This window comes from Oreochromis niloticus, linkage group LG10, assembly GCF_001858045.2.
Source record: "Oreochromis niloticus isolate F11D_XX linkage group LG10, O_niloticus_UMD_NMBU, whole genome shotgun sequence".
In the NCBI taxonomy this organism is placed as follows: domain Eukaryota; kingdom Metazoa; phylum Chordata; class Actinopteri; order Cichliformes; family Cichlidae; genus Oreochromis; species Oreochromis niloticus.
The window spans coordinates 9,252,183-9,271,955 of NC_031975.2; the positions used below are offsets into that span (position 1 = coordinate 9,252,183).

Below are 19,773 nucleotides of genomic sequence, written 5' to 3' on the forward strand. Positions count from 1 at the left end.
TGCGCACAACTGCGCATGTCCTAATTGGCACGTAACGCCATATTAAAATGCTTAGATTGAAGGAATCTTCCATTTTTGGGGGTTGTAGGGAAAAATTAAATGACACCAAAATGGATTAAATGTGTATGATAATCTGTGATCATAGCAAATCCTACAATGTTGAAATCAAGAAAAACACAAAGAAATGCTCATCCCTTGAGTGATCAGAGGAAAAAAACACTTTTATTATAAGATTTAAAATGTGACAAAAGTCTATATTTTATCATGAACATAAAAATCATAGAGGAATAATAATCTGGGATATAGTTCAGGTATTTGAAAATCATTTGTGAAAGCAGAAAATCAGAGGTTTTAGGTGCATGTTAAATCATTTCCACAGGAGCACTCACCAAGCTTTCTACATATATATCAACTCTTATCATACCTGCCATATATTAAAACATAAACATTTAACAATGAACTTATTTCCCCAAACAATTTGAAATGGATCTAGCTAAGATGGCACCTCAGTTAAGAAATTGTTGGCTCGACTCTAACATTATTCTACAACTGCAAGTGTTTAAGTAAAACAAAATGCCACAGAAATACTGATGAGAAGTTTGCATGACGTTATGTTATTAAATCATATGCAGAATAACATATTGGTTAAAATATGGCTTTAGTACACTTAAGCAGCAGGTAGCAGACTGAGGAAGGAATATTTGATGACAGGTATGTTCAGAAAAACGGGGCCACTTTCCATCATCTCATAATTTTAATGAAGGCCGAGCTGACAACCGAGAGGAATTACAGTACACTGTTCAACATCCGCCATCCAGTTACTCAAATATACTCACATCACATAACATAAAGGAAATACATCATTTTAAACCATAGCAATACCACAACTGTCCATTTTCTGGTTTCAATGCACCAAAACAGTAATTTAGACGCCAACCCAGTAGAAACAAAAAAGGCACTTTAAGCTTCTGTAAAGTGTTTGAGACCTATTTCTTCATTAACATATACAAACACTGGCAAGTACATGAAAACAAACCAAAAGAAAGTAAAAGTGTTCTCTCATAAAAGCTAACAAACAATACAAAACAAATCTCCTGCTGTAAAATGTTTAGAAACAGTGTATTAGTATTAACAAGTGCAGCATCACATGATGTGTAGACTGTCGGAATGCCTATTCTACAACGTGACATGCATAGTGTTTGTTGGCAACAACATACTGAGCTGCTGGCGTTAGTATACAGACAGCAGCTGATACACAAGTTGAAGCATAGAAAAGTAAGGACATTCTGCCGTTTGCATGCTGAGGAAAATCGAGAAGAATAGACCGCATGTGCCGCCACATCTCCAACGAGGGCACGTGTTCAAGTGGAAGGCGCTATTACAGAGATGTGGAGACAGAAACTGCCTCCCTTAGCATTAGTGTGGGGTTCAGAGTGACACCCGGGGGACTCTGCCAAGTGCTGGAGGCTAAAATCTGTCTCTGCAGCGTTAAGGTAGCACACACTTGGTTGCAGCATGTCAGACAGGCTTGCTTTGGTGGAAAGACTTAAGATTTTCAACAGTGTGGCCACAACTTGGTCCTTGTTTTGTGTTCAGAACACACAGTCGCTCTCTAGTGACAACCGGGTCAACAGATTGGTTAGCTTTTGGAGATAAAGTGAAGCAGAAATTGTTTTAATGCTATATAAATCTAATAATCAAGTAATGAAATTCTTTGCATTGGTAAATGAATCGTCGTAAAGCTGAAAACGAGGCCTTTTTCCCCAATGATGTCAACAGTGACCGTGTTTGCAGAAAAACAACACTGTTAGTTTCTTTAATGTCTACACTTTCAATTTATCTTCTGTCATGTCAGAAGTTGCACAAGAACAGTATTGCATCAGTTTTCTTGCTCATCAGGTCCAACAGTCAGGTTAGACTGTGCCGACAGATCGCTTGTACTAATCGTCCATGCTTTGAAATTTAACATTTGAATACAAGCATGGTGCGGCAGTGCTGGATGATCTTTAGATGAATATATTTTTTCCTACACAGGTTCTACAGTTTTATAGCTTTAATTCAATTCTTTTATTAGTGCAAATCCATTTAAACACTTGATACTGTGACCACAGAACTGCAGCTTCTTTAACAAGAAGTTTTAAAACTCACATTTTTAAAGCAGGTCGTCGTGCCACCTCTTTCAAACTAGCTGCAGATATCGCTTAATATTGACTTTGTCAAAAACTCCTGTACTTACAAAAGTCCTCCACAACACAGCCAATGTGCTCCCATAAGGATTGTTTATGGTCAGGATAGCCGGACGCGACACGTTTCTACTTTTTCTGAAGTGGCTTCACCCTTTGTAGAGATCAAGGCACTGGCAGTTTGAAAAAAGCAGAATAGCGGAAATGCACCCTTAGATAGTCCCCTGAAAAATGTTTGTCATGCTGACTGTTGCCGTTTGTGGTATCGCTTAAAGTCTGAGGTGGAGTCACGAAAGCTTTAAATATTCTTAATGCTCAATCCCCGATAAGATGAGTAGAGGTAATGCAGTGGTTATACTCATTTGAGGTGCAACATGTTTGAATAATAGCAGTAAATCCGCTTCCAGAGCGCTGCAGAAAGGTCAAAAACAGTTATTGACTGGAGTCACTGTTTGAGGATTATTATAAGGCTTGTCTCACACTTATTCATCATATGATCTTTACAATAGGCTGTTTAAGGAACACCCACTTCAGTTGAACCTTGGAAGCATAGCTGCTAGATCTTTTTTCACATTACTGTACTCGCTTAATGTACACAACTTCAGAAGATAAATATTGTCACTCACACTTGGATTGCTGTCATTTGGTCCTTTACATGTTCATATATTAGCAGATAAATGTCTCAAGCTCAAAGTACATCTCTCCTTTTTTTTTTGTTTTAAATCTCAGTGTAAAATGTTCAGATTTGGTCTCTGAGAGGATCGGGTCAGATCTGATGGGCGACTTTAACCCTGCTCCAGACTCTCTGTTTGCACTGCAGAGTAGGACACTGCAGACGCCTGTCGGGCGAAGAAAGACGCGGCTCTCTTGGGCTTCAAGCGTTTGATTTCTTTTCCTAAAAAAACAAAAAACAAAAATGAACAAATGCTGAAAAGAAAAAAAATCTCTGATACTGTGAAACGGCACAGAAGGAGCTACCTCCAGAAAGGATAACCCTGCTGTTAAACAAGTTTGGCCCTCACCGTCATCGACGTAGCTGATGGTGTTAAGCGACTGGACTCTGCTGCACACAACGCTGCCTTGCCTGTGCAGCATCCCGCGCCTTCCGCCACGCCCATTCTTGCTCCTTTCTTCCTGTCCGCCGGGCTGCTGTGACAAACTCACCTCGCCGTCCATCTCGGCTGCAGCTGCCCCCTCGGACGCAGACTTAAGCTCCACGCAGAACTCGATGAAGCCGCTCATGAGCTCCGCCTTGTTGGATGGGACAAAAAAAAAATTCAGTGTAAATTCAATGAATAGTTTATATAATCGCCACACGTAAAGTACAAATTCTTTTTTACACTAATTAATTAATAATAAATGAACAGTACTCATTCATACGTGATTATTTTTGAGCTTTTATGTATAACATCTTGACATATGTTTGACTAAGACACTTTTCAATATCAAATAACTAAAGACCCAACATAAAATACTCACAACATATATGAAATGCAAATGCACACTAAAAACGATATAAGGCTAAAAAACACTTTAAACAAAATAAATATGGGTCTTGTGTGGCATCATCCTTTGTGGCACATACTAGATGACCCTCACACAGTCCCCATGACTCGAGAGCCTCCTTGAGGGCTCTGGCTAACATTTCCCCTGCATGGTCGTCAAGAAGACAGCACGTCTGCAAACACTGACTGCAGTGCGTCTGGTCTCGGGTGAAGTGCACTGTGCATACATTTGATGCTGCAGTGTAGCATGCTACATTGTAGATTTCCTCCAATGTTTTGGCCCGACACTCATAATATAAATGAGGCAACTGGACTTGCGTGAAGTGTTTTCGGCTGGACATGTCAAGTGTTTTGACCAATTTAGAAATCCCTGTTTCTCGACATTCTAAGTTAGGACCGTGTCTTTATAGATAAAAGCTGCAATAGCTGCTATTATCTCCTTCCATCTTTGTGAGTCTATTATATGGCGCGCCGAGGGTAAAGGCTGTTCTAACACTTGACTCTGTTGTATTTTGAGCACCTAACGGTTCTTTTTTTGCTTCTCATTTGTGAACCCTCTCCATACTCTTTCATGTGATCCTTGCGTAGGTGCTAGAACAGGTTTGTTGTGTCGGAATCTGTGGTGGGGACTGGTTTGTGGTATAATTTTGCAAAGTATAGTTTTCTGGTTCATATCAGACTTTTTACAACACAACTATGTATATGCTACAGAAGTAGCCCCTTGTTTAGGAACAAGTTCTTTGATTTGTTTTGCAGTAAACAGTGTGTGTGTGACAGCACAAAATAAACGATGGTATAATATGAAACAACAGGCATTTTAATTCCATCTTCCGATATATTTCGTCATATCCTACAGCCCTACTAAGGCTTAGAGCCTGGTGATTATGGTAATAATGCTTTTACTATTAGGTAACAACTTTTTGGTGCCACGTTTACCGAATGAGGATGATATACCTGAAGCACAAAAATGACTTGATATTTTTTAGGCACCTATATCAATTGTAACACTCATCTAAACACAAATATGCACAGCTGCTTCATTCAATCCTGGAAATCTCACAAACAGCAGGTGCTCTTGAGAAGTGACTGCATCTTTTGTCCAAGTTGAAAACATCTCATTTGAAAGTGCGTCAGAGGACTACAGCTGACAGCCATAAGACATGCTTGAATAGAGCAAAGAAAGTGGAGATATTCACACCATATTATTTTTTTTAATTTCATAAAAAGTTTTCAAACAGCTGGCGTCAATAGTTGAGTACTGAGGATAGTGGATAGAGGCTTTCTCCAAATGGGCGTAGGCCTCTCCCTTAAAGATAGGGTGAGGAGTTCAGGGTTGAGCTGCTACTCCACTGTATCAAAAGGAGCCAGCTAACAAGGATGTCTACAGGAAACTGAGATGTTCTGAGCATGTCCTACCAAGAAGATTCCCCAAAGCCTGGGAATCCCTCAGTGTTTCCCTTGGGTGAGCTGAAGGAGTAAGTAAAGTAAAGTAAAGTAAAATTTTATTTATATAGCACCTTTCAAGATAAAATCACAAAGTGCTTTACAGAGGCAGAGAACAGACATTAAAATCCAAAACAAAACAAAATTAACCAAAACCAAGTTTAAACAGATAGTCATGTCTTTTAAAAAGCAGTTAAAAACCTGAGTCCACAGATCTCAAACTCAAAGGGAGCGAGTTCCAGAGTCTGGGAGCCACTGATACAAACGCTCTGTCACCTTTTGTTTTTAACCTTGTATGCGGGACAACCAGCAACCCTGGTCACAAGACCTCAGGGACCTGCTGGGGTGATAAGAAAGAAGAAGTTCACTTAAGTAAGTTGGAGCTACACTGTGCAGGGCCCTATAAGTCATGATTATGATCTTAAATTGGACCCTGAACTTGACAGGGAGCCAATGCAGCTGAATCAGCAGGGGAGTGGTATGGGAGTGTTTGTGATGCTTTGTCAGAAGCCTAGCAGCAGCATTCTGAATGCCCTGCAGTCAAGGAGGTAGTGAGGGGAACACAAAGGAGGTTTGGACTTCTCTGCTAAGGCTGCTGCCACAATGCCCCAGCCCTGGATGAGCGGATGGACGGATGGATGGAAAAAGTTTCTTACCTGTTTTGAGTAGATCTTTAGCAACTTGTTGACAGGAGTGCCGTCTTCATCTCCATCAAACTCCAGCCACAGGATGTGTGAATCCCCCTCCTCCTCCGGGTAGCTGTGGTCCCAGGAGAGCTCACTGAAGCGCAGGCCAAGCAGCACGTGCTGCGGGAAAACATTTCCATAACAGGAACAGAAGCGCAGAGTGAGAACCACGGCATGTGCGGCTGCTGTTTTACAAAAGGTGTGAAGCACTGCTCACCTTCTCTTTGACATCCATCACATAAACACCTTCCAGGCAGATCCCGATGTTGACAGCTTTACGTTTTCCCCTTTGCAGGATCCCCTGCGCTGGTTTGTCAATCTCCCCAAAGAAGAAAGCACACCTGTTTTCACATTTAAAATTAATCATTTGCCTTCTGTGGAAAAATACAATTCAAAAATGTGTCATTATGCTAATTCATACCCATAATAAGGCAGCGTGTGACACGTGTTGAGGTACTGGTGTAGGAGCTGCGTGGGCTCGGGAGAGCTTGCAGCAGATGTGCAGATCTTACTGTACTCCTTAAAAAGGTTCTGCTCCAGCCCGACCTGACGGCTTGACTTCCCTCGCAAAGTAGAGAACAAGCCTCCGCTCCCCATGGTGACATGTGCAGGCAGATAAGAAGACAGCTTCTTCTCCCTGTGGAAAACAGAGGACAGAGGTTTGCATCAGATCTGTGAAGTATTTCCTCTCGTCTGCTCCTCTTTCCTAATTTACCCAACTGTCAATCTTTCTTCCTTTCATGTTTGTCTCATTTAAATGTTCTTCGCAGCGCGTCTTACTGTGACTTTTTGTGAGACCAAAGGACAAAATGCACTCATCTCCCAATTAAATTGTTTACAGTGTAGCTCTAGTTTTTGACCTTTCCTCCTTTAATGCTACCACTCACATTCTTAGATAAACATGCTCCTTAAGTGCGAGAGAACTACTTACTTTACAGAATCTATTTCATATAATTATGTAGAAATCTTCTGATGACAGCATCTATATTTAAAATAACCCATAAACACGCTTCAAAGAATTGCCCAGCTTTGTCTCGTCATCGGCTATCATAGGAATCTATTTTATTCTACTTTGGACAGTTAATGTTTTTAAACTAGTTGAGGTGCAGCATTATTGTTTATGTTCATGCAGTAAGAACATCAGATTATCTTTCGCAGTATAATACTTATGGATCAGTCAGTAAATTGCTTTGAAACAGCAGGGAGGAAGTTCACACAGCAGATAAAAACACAGAGTAGGATTTTGCAACACCATAAGCAAAGACTTCCTTAAAAAGTCTATAAATATGCATGTTTTTGTGTAGCTGTGGGTGCCTGTAAGATTCTTCTAAGAGTAGGTTACACTAATAATAATGATAATACACCTAATGCTGTATTGTATGTACAGTGTCAATTTTTAGTACTTGCAGTGGCTCTTAGACAACCTGACAGAGAAGAAACCTATGATGAATGTTGTCATTAGAAATGCCTTATCCCACCTGCACACCAACAAGTACTTAGAAATACACTGCAGTGTTCAGGCAACTGTTAATAATAAAAAAAAAGGACTACTGACCTTTTTCACAATATCCGTGTACCTTTTACAGGACTGTATCACATCGTCATAGACTGTAGTGAAGCATTAAAAGCTACTCCGTCTATCAGATCCCTAATTGAGGAATATGGAGGCTGTGGGAAATGGTTTGGGTGGTGCTTTTTTTCATTGTTTATTTTTTCTACTACATTAGGCTGTGCTGTAGAAAGGCATCCTCTCCAAGTCTGACAGATTTATGAAAGGCAGAACCACCATTTATTTATAAATAAATGGAAGAGAGATACTGTTTCATTTTGCACAAACTGCAAAGTCTGTGTGAACGTGTATGAGCACATTCTCTAAGTGCAAGAGTAAACAGAGTAGAATACTGGGAAAAACTTAGTCAGATTAAGCAAGGATTACTTTTCTGAAATGGCACGCAACTGGCTCACTTTCACAGATATATATTAACTTCACTGACTCTGCAGTTTTCTTCTCTTCCATCTATGCTTTAAGATATGCTCTTCAATAAAAAAGAATCCCACTAAATTACCAACGCCTTAAACAAAAAATTATTTTAAATACTTTAGGTGGAGGGTACATAATGTGAATAAGGACAGCGGTCCCCAACCCCCGGGCCTCGGACCGGTACCGGTCCGTGAGTCGTTTGGTACCGGGGCTGCGAGAGTTGAGGCTCAGGTGTGAAATGTATGGTTTTCAGGGTTTTTATCAGTTTTCAGCGTTATTTTGTTATCGTTTTTATCGTTAACTCGGTTTTCCTGGGTCTTTTCACGTGTGTTATGAATAAATCTTCTTTTTTTCGGTACCGGTACTAGTTTTATTTTGTTGTATTTATCCGCGACAGCTTAAAGGCCGGTCCGTGAAAATATTGTCGGGCATAAACCGGTCCGTGAGGCAAAAAAGGTTGGGGACCGCTGAATAAGGGAATGACTGAATGTTGCCAGACCACTAACAAAACACATAAAATAAACATTAGTAGGGTCTGGGGACCGATTTCTTCCTTTTCTATTATGTATGGAGGAAGATATAAGTGAAGTGGAAAGAAGCAAGACTTAAGACATATCGGCCAATACTTTTTTCTTTCAGGCACATGAAACATAAACAAATTCCCCCTAACATCATCATGTGTAGTTATTTATGAGCAGTTGCTTCTCACCTTATAGTTGTAGTAAACTGTTTGCTGTCCAGACTAGTTCCCTCATCGAGAGCAATAGACAAAGCTCCAAGACTAGTCCAATGCTCAGGGTCGCAGGGGTATCGACCGGTGAGGATGTTGCTCCTGGCTTCCTCATAAAGAAGTCGCAACACTCCTTCCTCTTGTATCTGCACAGGAGTGAGACAGTAACTCCCAGTAAGCACATTAAATTTAAAATTGAAAAAGAGTTTTGTCTAGTTAAGTCAAAATCTGTATTTCATTTTGCTTTGTTTGATTTGATTTGACATATTTCACAATAAAAATCATTAATATTAAAAGCAGCAAATTAAAGTCAACTTTAATTTGCTGCTATGTGTGTAACACAAGGAAACACTACGAGCCATGTGAAGTCAATAAATTAGACAAAATCTTCAGAAAAATGAAATGCAGGCCTCTGTTACACCTGGAGTATAACACCGTTTTCACCATTCTAAGATTAGTGAAAGTTGTAGCAGAGTTAAGAATACCTGCAGCTCTTTAGATTTCGGATAAAACACACTGCGTCTGTACTGGAGACATGGTTCATCTGTAAAAAAGGCAGAGGACAATCATGCTTTACTGTTTGGCGAAGTATTCAAGTCCACATTGGATGACATTCAGCCTCATCATCCAGTGTGGAGGAGGTAGGGTAGAAAGACAATGCGAGTCCCCTCAAGCCCACTCTGCTGTGGCTCTCAGTCCTGTGGCGTGGGTGGAATTTACTCCACAGGAAAAGTAACAGCTTTTAAGGGATTATACAATACCTGTGTGATACTTTTTATGCTTTATTGGTGGAAAGCTGTCACTGTAGACTAAAAGCACCTGCCACACTGCAAACGTGTGGGCTGATCGTCTCTGAGGGGGAGGTTTTAGGACAAAAAAACAAACAGAAAAAGAAACAAAAAACAGCAGACTGAGTCAGTGCCTCTTACCCCACTTACAACTCATTTAAAATGTGCTGTACTTAACCTTAAGTCTAACACAAGCAGTAACTAACAGTAAAAACTTTTGCTATTCTGTTCTGCATAACCCATGCTAAGGGATGCTAATTAATTAGCTCATAAGAACTGCTGTAATCCTAAAAGGATCACATAATCTCTCAAAGAGTGGAATATAACGTCTCTTTTTCTCTTCCTCCAAATGGTTGTTCTATATTCACTTTGATTTTCTACCTGTTTCAGTCGTTTCCTTTCCTGTTCAACAACAGCAGTTCATGTCAATGCCTCCTTTTCCTTGTTTCTCTTTTATCTCATCCAAGCAAACCTGACAGCCCTTTTATCCATTATTTACCTCGAGTAAGCCAGCAACCAGCATTAACTTATAAGTAAGCTAGAAATAAAGAGGAAACAGCTGCAGAAAAAGAAACAAGCTGTTGTCAGCACGCAAAAATGCTTTGTTTGGAGGCAGAAAACCAGGCTGATGACAGAAGTCAGCTTAAGGCAAACAGAGAGTGCCAATTACTAGACTGGACAGATGTTTACGTGCAGCTCATTGCTAAATACAGTGTTTTAGAAACTATAGAATAATATTCTTCGGTCTGTAGAGGATTGCAGCTGTTTAATTATTAGATTTATGGCAACATAAGAGAGCATACTCTGTAAGCAAAAAGCTTTACTTTATCTTATTAGGAAGGATTTACAAGAATAATCTACCACTCAGCAGCAGAAGCCATTATCTTTCCTTTCATCTCTTTGTACACTGCAACCACCCTTTTCCTGTATGAAGTTCCTCTCATGCTTTCATTACAGAAACTAGATTTCTTGCATTGACAGCTTTTCTTTAGTCCAGTGTTTGGTGGCGCACGCAAGTCAAAACTCTGACCTTGTGAAATGTCTTCCTCTGAAGCCTCGGTGAAGCGATAAAGCAAGTCGTGCCACTGCCGACACAACTTGTACGGTTGATGCCTTGTCTTTAACTGCAGTTCTGAAGATAGGGAGTGAGGAAAAAAGTTATACAGCAATATGTTTTACTCATATCAAGTAATATCATATATTACAGTTAAGTGATAGAAATATGAGGGGGGGAAAGAGTTCTAACCGAGCAGTGGAGAGCAAAGCCAGAAGGCAAAAACATCCTGTACAGACTCAGGAATATGGAGAGCTTCACGAACGTTGCGGCCCAGCTCTTGCACGGTGACAGTGCCGAGCCCTTCTAGAGTTAAGTGTACTGCACTGTCACCAAACAAGTATATAAGCACATCTTGAGCTGTGTGAAAAAACATAATTTTAAAAAAAGCAAAAAGATTAATAACAATAACAATAATAATAGATTAACTACTTTGGGGGGGTTTTGCATGATAAAATAATCTGGGTGAAACTGTTTGGCATCATACCACGGGATAGTGTTGCAGAAGAAGCCACACTTCCTCTTAGTGAGTGATCATCTGATGAATCTGGAGGAAAACTGCACTCATCTCCTTCCATCTCTAATCTGAAATCAAAACACCAAAAATTCAGACCAGTAACAACACAGACTCAAGACAAGATACTTTAGAGGGAGGAGCAATGCAACTGGAAGGGATGGCTAGAAATGTACCCAAGTGTCTGATGGGTGAGACAAAACAATCACCAGGAGTGAAAAGCAAAACAGTACTGTAAACTGCACTTGAGGAACACAAACACGTCGCAGTTGAACACAGAAATGGCAACAGAGGCAGCACACCTGCAATATATTAGAGTCCCACTCCCAACCCTAATGGACTCTCAAGTTATTCATCAACAGTATGCTAAAAGGAAATGCCAGCAAAGCGGTGTAGGCGTGTGTGCTGTTTATACTGACATTCTTACACATGTGTGTAATAGCTTGGGAATAGCCACATACTATATCTCTCTAAATAAAGCATTACAGCTAAGTAACCCCTTCAGAGATAACTAGACCAGCAGGAATTCAATTCAATTTAATTTAATTATATAGCGCCAAATCACAAGAACAGTCGCCTCAAGGCGCTTTATATTGTAAGGTAGACCCTACAATAACAGGGGGTGTATCTTTATCACTTTATTCCACTTGGTGCTCTTTCCATTATATTTTGTTCAAAACAAAAGTCAGGGTTCAATACATAACCCAGCGCCACCTCGTGTTTTTAACCCGAGAATGATCCTATACAATCACTACATCCCAGTCAGTCGACTGCTGACCTCACCCTGTTCAACTGCAGTGCTCCCTGAGCACCAACATGTAACTGTTAGGGTTTTTAACGTGGCTTAGAACATTTCTAGAACAGCCTTCATACCGTTACAGAGAGATAACAAACACGGGCGTCGTTGAAACGGGCAACATCTCGCCGCCCGTGGATAAAACAATAGCTAGCTCCTTAGTTTTAACAGGGCTGCCCCTTACATACCCAAACTCAGCCGGGGATTAAAGGTAGACATTACAGAGAATAACTCAACACACAAAAAGTGAAATGCGTTGACTAACGTTAGCTAACAGGCAGTTGAAAACACCATGCTAGCTAAATTAGCTAGGCATCGGAAATATTACCAACACTGGACGTCACTGCGATCATTTTAGACGTGTTAATGCGCTTCATTTATCTGCCAGTAGGAAACAATTTAGATGCCGAAGCTATCTGGCCCATTGGCTAACTTTGTGTGTGTTTTGTTTAACAGAGTGACCCACTATTAATAGCAAGTGATGAAACTACTATGTTCCAATGTCTCTGTTGTCCACCTACCTGCCAGTTCCTGTAAGTTTCCGTCCACTTGCTTCTCTAGATGGGATCCTGCTGATTTTGTAAGTACTGTGGCCAAGTACACTGACTAATTAAAAACCCGCTGTTATTGCCCTCACCACAGCTTCCCAGCTACCCTGAACTAGCTCTTCTAGCAGCTGCAACAGTTTCAAATTTTGCGACTCCCGAACGACTTGATTATTCTAAACCGTTCCTCATTATTTGGGTGTGACAGCCAAGCTAGAAGATTTTTCTAAACACAGCAATTCAAATATTTCTAAATTAAACAGTCGCGGAGGACACTGGAAGCGAATATCCATACATGTTCCATCTGGAGGTACTTTGAAAGTTCACTGACTGACATAGAGTGTACACTTTGAAGTCGTTCACATGAGATCGGGTCAAAAATACTTGATCCTCAGAATGACGGGGAAAAAATGAGGCAAACGTCAGAGAGCGCGTCGTTCCGTCACGTGACTGAAACGTAATCGCAGTTGTATTTCAGCAGGCAGCGGATTAATTCTGTTTATCTGTTGACTGTCATTAAATTTACCTGCGAAAAACAGATTACAGCCACGGTAATACAGTCGATTCCACGCAGTCACAGCTTCAGACGTCCTCATGAATCAACTTTGATCTGATACAGTCTCAACCCATGTCTCACAAAGTGGTATTTATTGGATTGCATTTACTCACAGTTTAATATCACCCATTGTATTTTCCCATATTTATAGACTTCTTAAATTGTATATGTTAATATTCTTGGCAGTATATTGACCTGTTATTTAAGTTTAATGCACCATGTCAGGGAGTATTGCCATAATTATGTTATCCTTGCATAATGACAATAAAGAGTCATGAATCTTTTCAACAGATTTAAAAACAGTGACTCTAAATATACACCGACCAGGCATAACATTATGACCACCTGCCTAATGTTGTGTTTGTCACATGTCACCCTTTTGCTGACCCATGGAGGCATGGACTCCACTAGACCCCTGGAGGTGTGCTGTGGTATCTGGCACCCAGATGTTAGCAACAGATCCTTTAAGTCCTGTAAGGTGCAACATGGGGCCTCCATGGATCGGACTTGTTTGTCCTGAACGTCACACAGATGCTCAACTGGACTGAGACCCGGGGACCTGATCAAACCGTATCAAACTCTCTCAAATCCTTACTCTGGCCCAATTTCCCTGCTTCTAATACATCAATTTTGAGGACAAAATGTTCACTTGCTCCCTAATATATCCCACACACTAACTCTTGCCAAGCTGAAGAGATAATCATTTATGTCTGATAGGTGTAAATAACATGATGGAAATACTGCACTTTGTAATGTGCAAAAAAGGCATGTATGTAAACAGTAAAGTGATTTTTTTTTAAATAAACTTCCTTGTACAGTTTTAGGGAAATATATTACATTACATATTGGCATGCCTATATAACTTTGTGTTCGAATGATTATCTCTCAGCTTTACCAGTATTCCGTTTTACCAGTCTCAGTATTATTATTTTTCACCTTTTCAAATTTGTATAAGGAGACCAAGCCTTCATATGGTTCACCGTGCATCTGCCAGCCACCTGACGCAGGCGTCTAACTGCAAAGGCAGCAGGCTGGGTATTAACTAATGGGATTTAGCAGCTAAGGTGTCAGAACAGAGGACACACTTGATGGCTTTCATTGCATTACTGACATCGATTAATCAGCCTTTGTAATCTGATTCCTTTCACTGAGTGAGATAAGAGAGAGGCAAGGAGAAAGTGCTATCTCACAGCCACTGTCATGGAAGGTGACAAGTGAAGTATTTTAATGTCTCTGCGTGCTGTATTTACATCACAAAGAAAATAAGAAAACAACTCCACTCCATGAGGCATTTAGTAACCTCAAACTTTAATAAATCATCTTTTATATATTATTATTGTCATAATCCTGTTGCGCAGCAGAGCATTGTGCCTCATGTCTCTCTACAGTCAGCTTTACATCTTCCAAAAAATATATAATTTTTGTCCACTTGCTCTTCGATTAATGTTTATCTTCTGATTGATGGGTGCATCAATTGCATATATTTGTAGGACTGTAAACATATAACAATCAAGGATTTGTTAATCTTGTGCAGTGAATAACAGGCAAAATAAAAGTGATAAACAATAAAAAAGATCTCATTATTTTAAGCATCTTATTCATTTTAAGGAGTACAAGTGTCTGAAATCTGGATTAATCATAGCTGCTATGGGTACATTTACTGGCAATAAAGACACCAAGATAGAATTTGACTGGGAATTAGAGTAACACTGTATAGATAAACTTTACTTGTGATAGTCATCTGACAATAAAAAAACAAAAACACTATCCCTAAATTTGTGAAATTCACAGAAATTCGTTATTGTGTTCTTTTTTAAAAATTGAAATCATTCCGTAGTTGCCGTCTTGTACAAGTTATTTACACGTGATGTTTTTAAATGTAAAATGTGGTTTAGGTGGGAGTTGGTGTAGCAGCTGTTGTGGCTGCAGCACTCCCTTCTTCGACCTGGTTTTTGAGCAGGAAGAACTTCAGCACAGGGTCGAGGTACTCCATGATGGTTTCTTTCACTCCCTTCTCTAGCAAGTACCCTTCTGTCTCAATTTCAGTGTTTTCCTTTCCTGCCACTGCCTCCATGGCAGTCTGCAGGAGGCGCAAACTCACAAGCACAGAGCCCTGCAAAAGTGAGAGCCATTGAGGAACAAGTTAGACAAGGGTAAGCTCTTTAAAACCTAGTGTTGTATGTCTCTCATTTGATAAATTACAAGCTCGCTGTCGCACCACAATCTCTGCCTGAAATCATTGTCGGGCTTACCTGTAAGAGGAAGATTGACAGAACTCCAGCCCCAATTGTGTTCATCAGGCCCATGTAGTAGTTGACTAGAGCCTCTCTGCACCCTCGGAGGTAGATGTTGAGCTCCTCAGTTTGGTAATCATAGTTATAGTGAGCTGAATTGTTGGTAAGCTGATACTGGATGCACGGCCGTGGAGAACTGGGGTTACAGCAACTGAATGGGACTCCGTCTACCAAGTAACGGCCATCCACGTTGCTCTTGATGCGGCTATAGAAACAAATGAGGGATTACTAACACTGTTACCACATGATTGTTTTCTTTAGTCACACTTTTTCAATCCAAACTCTTTAATTTTTCAAGAATATGCACAAATGTGAAAGCCACTACCCTCCAGACCCTTACTCTTTCACTTCCTTAGAGCTGAAATCAAGGTAGCGGTTGCTGATCCACTGGACCTCGAACCAATCCCTGAAGTCATTGTTCCCACAACACTGAAACTCCATCTGCAGGCGATCGATGTTCTGCTTCTGGAAGCAGCGGCCTGGTGTGTCTGTATCCTTGTAGAAGCGGATGCCATTCCTCAGGCCAGCCTTTAGAGAAGACTCCAGACTGCCCTTCATTGCGTAGCTCATGATGACAGCTAGCAGCATGAGCACGGTGAAGAAGCAAGAGACAGCGAAGTAGGGCTTCAAGAAGTTCTTCCAGCGAGGGAATCGCCCAGCGTCCAGGGCATCCTGACAGATCTTTGATGCAAAGTAGTTGATGCCCAGGGAGGCGAGACCAACAATCATGAGGGTGTTCGGCACAATATGAATGTCTTGGTTATCCATTACCTGAAAGTGAGTCACACAGCAATGTATGGAATATTAAACCATTCAAATTTATCTCATTAAAATTATGCAGAACAAATAAACAAAATTAGTGAAGTATGAAATTGTATGAAAATCACACTCACCAGCCACTTTGTGAGGTACACCTGTTCAACTACTTGTTAACAGAAATAATGAAGTAGCCAGTCACATGGCAAGAACTGAGTTCATTTAGGCATGTAGACATGGTCAAGATGACTTGCTCAAGTTCAAATTGAGCATCAGAAGAAAGGTGACTTAAGTGACTTGGCTGTTGGTGCCTGGTCTGAGTATTTCAGAAACTGCTGATATACTGGGTTTTTTTTCCCTACACAACCATGACTAGGGTTTGCAGAAAATTGCTCGTATCCAGTGAGCTTCAGCTCTCTGAGTGAAAATGTCTCTGTGATACTAAAGGTTTAAGTAGAAAGGCCTGACTACTTCAGTCTGATAGGTAAGGAATGGTAACTGAAAAAAAAAACACTTGTTACAAACAGGGTATGCAGAAGAGCATCTCTGAGTGCACAACACATTTAAGCAATGGGCTACAGCAGCAGAAGACCACATCAGGTACCACTCCTGTCAGCTAAGAACAGGAAATTGTGGCTACAGTTTGCATGGCCTCTGCAAAATTGAACACCAGAAGACTAGAAAAATGTTGGTTGAGTGAGTCTCGTTTTTTGCCTTGTATCAATGACTTACTTTGTTGTTTGATGTGGGGATATTTTCTTGGCACACTTTGGGCCCCTCAGTACCAACTGAGCATGGTTCAAACCCCAAAGCTTACATGCTCCTGACCATGTCCATCCCTTTATAATCACAGTGTACCCATCTTCTGATGGCTGTGGCCTTGTACAGGACAACACACCATGTCACAAAGCTTAGATAATCCCAAACTGGTTTCTTGAACATGATAATGTTCACTGTCCACAAACAGTCTCCACAGCCGCCAGATCTTAATCTGGCACCTTTGGGAGTGATGCAACACCAAAATTCAAGTCATGGATGTGCAGCCAACAAATCTGCAATAACTGTGTGATGCTATCATGTCAATATGGACCAAGCTCTCTAAGGAATGTTTCCAGCACCATGTTGAAACTATGCCATGAATAAATAAGGCAGTTCTTAAAAGCAAAAAGGGGTCCAACCCAGTTGTGTCAGGTGTATGTCTAATAAAATGTCCAGAGAGCTTATGTTCACAGCCATAAACACAATTACATGTATATGTAAATTTTTTAACCAATTTGTTTCTCCTCTAATAAGTCAGACTGTTCTTCTCCAATGCCTACTATTTTAAATATATAGACACTAATGCCGAGAGTACAGTCCTGAAATGAAAGTTAACATTTTTGACATCACAACATGTGTTGATGAGGCGTAGAAGGCTTAAAAGGATTCCACCTTTATTTATGAAGAGAGGTCAATTTGTAAATGTGTGTAAATATATATAGAAATCCACATATTGTCAGCATTACTGTCAGATGCTAAATCTCATAATGAAGAGCTAGACCAGAATGTATGAGCCACAAGCAGCTGGCGCTTAAACGTATCGTTCAAGGATACCTGTCGTACATTTAGTAACTCAGAACTCAGTTTGTTATCCACTTCTACTATACAGAACAGATACAAACACCAAAACTGCATGAAATTAGCCACTTCCCTTTTAAATATGGTAGTGAGGTTCTACTGAATGTTCTACTGTTTGTCTTTGGTTTGTCTTTGGCTTACAAATTTGGTAAACCAATGTGATTCCAATGGATCATGTTTGTAGAGCACATGTCCTGAAGCTATATGTCAAGCAAACTAACATCTGCAGAGATTCATTTTGGTAAAATTTGGTTCAATTTTGAAAACACAACAAAGTCTTGTGTTCAGTCAAACAGAGTTCTCTGATGATGGGATTAAACCTTTGCTGTAATCTACATAATAAGATAATATTTTCTTTGCATTTTTCAATCATTCCAAGTGTTTCAGTGTTATAATAAAACTGATCATACAAAGCTATGGTGACAGCTTTAAGTAGCAGTAGGGATTAGGGTAATTAAGACTGACGGAGCCTAATTTATGAAATGATGAGTCAGGATCCAAAGTGGGTCACAGGTGTGTTGATTGCCGATTAGCATGGAGATTTCATTTATCCTCTAAGACTTTTTCCTTTTGCATTTTCCCTGAAAATCTAGTGTCTACAGTTGAAACCCAACACAGATGGCATTTGCTGAGTGTACCCAGGAATATTCACACCTGGTATTATAGTGTATAATCAGATTCTTCAGGCAAATAAATATATCATCCCTTATATTTAATGCACAATTTGATGTGAGACTAGAAATATTAGCACTTATTAGTGGTTTATTATTTGACATTATTTGTAATAATTATCATTGCAGACAACAATAATTTTAATGAATTTCTTCCTATTACACACAGTTACAGTAACTATGCATACTGTTAATCCTACACTGCGTGCAAATAGTAATTACCCAGTAGTAATTTTCAGGCTTCCTACATGACAAAAATGGGTACATTCAAAAAGTATAAGAAAGTATTCGCTCCAGGAGATCAAATTTTAAGTACCTCTGCCCTCCTGCGGAGCTCCGTCTTTAGGATGCACCCCAGGGTGAAGGTCGTGGCTCCAGCAACTGTGGCACACCAAGACAGGAGCCACAGTCCCTGGGCTAGCTTCACCCTTTTCTGAAAGGGGAACTTCATCTTCATCACCACCATGGTTGCAGTGGGGGAATCTTACCAGGTCTCACCGGGGGAGTAGGGGAAGGAGAGCGACGAGGCTGCGAGGGACGATGCTGTGCTCTGGCTGTGAGAGAGGAGAAGAGATGAGAGGGAGGACTCCAAAGGCTTAAAGATGAAGACGGCAGAACAGAAACACACCTGTATAAACAGTGTGAGGACAGTTCAGACACAAAGACAATAGTTTTGTGAGAAACAAACAACCAAACTTAGAAGTAGAGAGGTTAGCAGAAAGTCCCTGGAAACTTCTGAGTTTTATAGCTTTACATCACAAGTGGTGCATCTTCAATTAAACTGATGTTGGTGGGTCAAATTTTACCTTATTTTTTCCTAAAAGATTCTGAAAAAAAGTCCAGTTATCTCCAGCAACCACTGTGTACCGTCCAGTGTGCCACACAGTGGATTTGGCACACTGGATTTGGTAAACCTGGATGCAGGGGGGCGTCTTACCACTAATACCTACCTATCCTATTAAACTGGTTTGTGGATCCAGGCCATTGTCTGCTCAGCATCCGTCACTCATACAGAGGGACATGGATGACAAGCCAAATTGAACTTGACAGGGAGGTATTATTAATACACAAGTCATTATCTGTGTAACGCAGACACTTGGGACACATCTACTGGGAAAAATTACAAGGTACAAGAAAATGACATGAGATTCAACTCTACAGGTTGAGAGACAGCCCAAGTCCTGTATGTGACCCAGAGTCACTGGCCCTCAACTCTGTGTAGTAATATATGAGGGGAAGAGTAGCCAACTCTCATTACTGCCTGACTAATACTCTGAATCCAAGTACCATGGTCCCAATGTGGGAAACATTCTCACCTCCTCCTCCATGCTGGTACCAATTTTCCATTAATATTTCTGGTCAATATGATCTCTGTCATTTGCCCTGACTTTGCAGAACTCCTCTCATATGTAAGCAAACAAATCTACAATCAATCTACATCATTAATATTTGTCTCCACCTTCTTAATCAGAACATGTATACAGTGAGATGTTGATTCATTACAGTTCACAAAAGGCATCTGAAAGTGTATCACTACTGTTGTACTACTTTTGGTATCAATCCAGTATCAAGTAAATACAGGGTAAGTATTGACATTTTTGCTTTCCACAATTATAAGTCAGTGCAATCCTGTCTCCGCCCCACCCTGGACCCC

General features: G+C 40.4%; 2 protein-coding genes and 1 long non-coding RNA gene across 4 annotated transcripts; all 3 read right to left on the reverse strand.

Annotated features, from left to right (window-relative positions):
* Positions 1-203: 203 nt before the first annotated feature.
* On the reverse strand, positions 204-12,619 carry frmd8 (FERM domain containing 8). Of its 2 annotated transcripts, none has more exons than XM_003450440.5 (11): positions 12,202-12,619; positions 10,858-10,955; positions 10,563-10,730; positions 10,347-10,448; positions 9,014-9,072; positions 8,508-8,674; positions 6,239-6,454; positions 6,035-6,158; positions 5,788-5,937; positions 3,206-3,434; positions 204-3,078 (listed from the first exon to the last, which is right to left on the reverse strand). In XM_003450440.5, the coding sequence occupies exons 2-11, from the start codon at positions 10,946-10,948 to the stop codon at positions 2,969-2,971; spliced, it is 1,416 nt and encodes a 471-aa protein (XP_003450488.1). In that variant the 5' UTR covers positions 10,949-10,955; positions 12,202-12,619; the 3' UTR covers positions 204-2,968. The 2 variants fall into 2 exon arrangements, with proteins under 2 accessions (XP_003450488.1, XP_025766580.1); XM_025910795.1 differs by lacking the exon at positions 12,202-12,619 and adding an exon at positions 12,009-12,030.
* LOC112848026 (uncharacterized) lies at positions 4,092-5,780 on the reverse strand. The gene is made up of 2 exons (XR_003221898.1): positions 5,408-5,780; positions 4,092-5,155 (listed from the first exon to the last, which is right to left on the reverse strand). It is a non-coding gene; the product is annotated as an uncharacterized LOC112848026 (long non-coding RNA).
* Positions 12,620-14,061: 1,442 nt separating the features above from the next.
* On the reverse strand, positions 14,062-19,048 carry rom1a (retinal outer segment membrane protein 1a). The gene is made up of 5 exons (XM_003450465.5): positions 18,926-19,048; positions 18,436-18,673; positions 15,416-15,846; positions 15,034-15,280; positions 14,062-14,894 (listed from the first exon to the last, which is right to left on the reverse strand). Exons 2-5 carry the CDS (start codon positions 18,583-18,585, stop codon positions 14,673-14,675), a joined length of 1,050 nt encoding a protein of 349 aa, XP_003450513.1. The 5' UTR covers positions 18,586-18,673; positions 18,926-19,048; the 3' UTR covers positions 14,062-14,672.
* Between the last annotated feature and the right edge of the window lie 725 nt (positions 19,049-19,773).

Excerpts from the sequence above, each read along its gene's own strand:
- frmd8 (XM_003450440.5), bottom strand. The coding sequence starts at position 10,948 with ATGGAAGGAGATGAGTGCAGTTTTCCTCCAGATTCATCAGATGATCAC. Across the intron at positions 8,675-9,013 it reads CGAAATCTAAAGAGCTGCAG|ATACAAGAGGAAGGAGTGTT; the intron begins GTATTCTTAACT and ends ACTCCTGTGCAG. Across the intron at positions 3,079-3,205 it reads CATCAGCTACGTCGATGACG|GAAAAGAAATCAAACGCTTG; the intron begins GTGAGGGCCAAA and ends TTGTTTTTTTAG.
- rom1a (XM_003450465.5), bottom strand. The coding sequence starts at position 18,585 with ATGGTGGTGATGAAGATGAAGTTCCCCTTTCAGAAAAGGGTGAAGCTA. Across the intron at positions 15,847-18,435 it reads AGCTCCGCAGGAGGGCAGAG|GTAATGGATAACCAAGACAT; the intron begins GTACTTAAAATT and ends ACTCACTTTCAG. Across the intron at positions 14,895-15,033 it reads TGTCAATCTTCCTCTTACAG|GGCTCTGTGCTTGTGAGTTT; the intron begins GTAAGCCCGACA and ends TCACTTTTGCAG.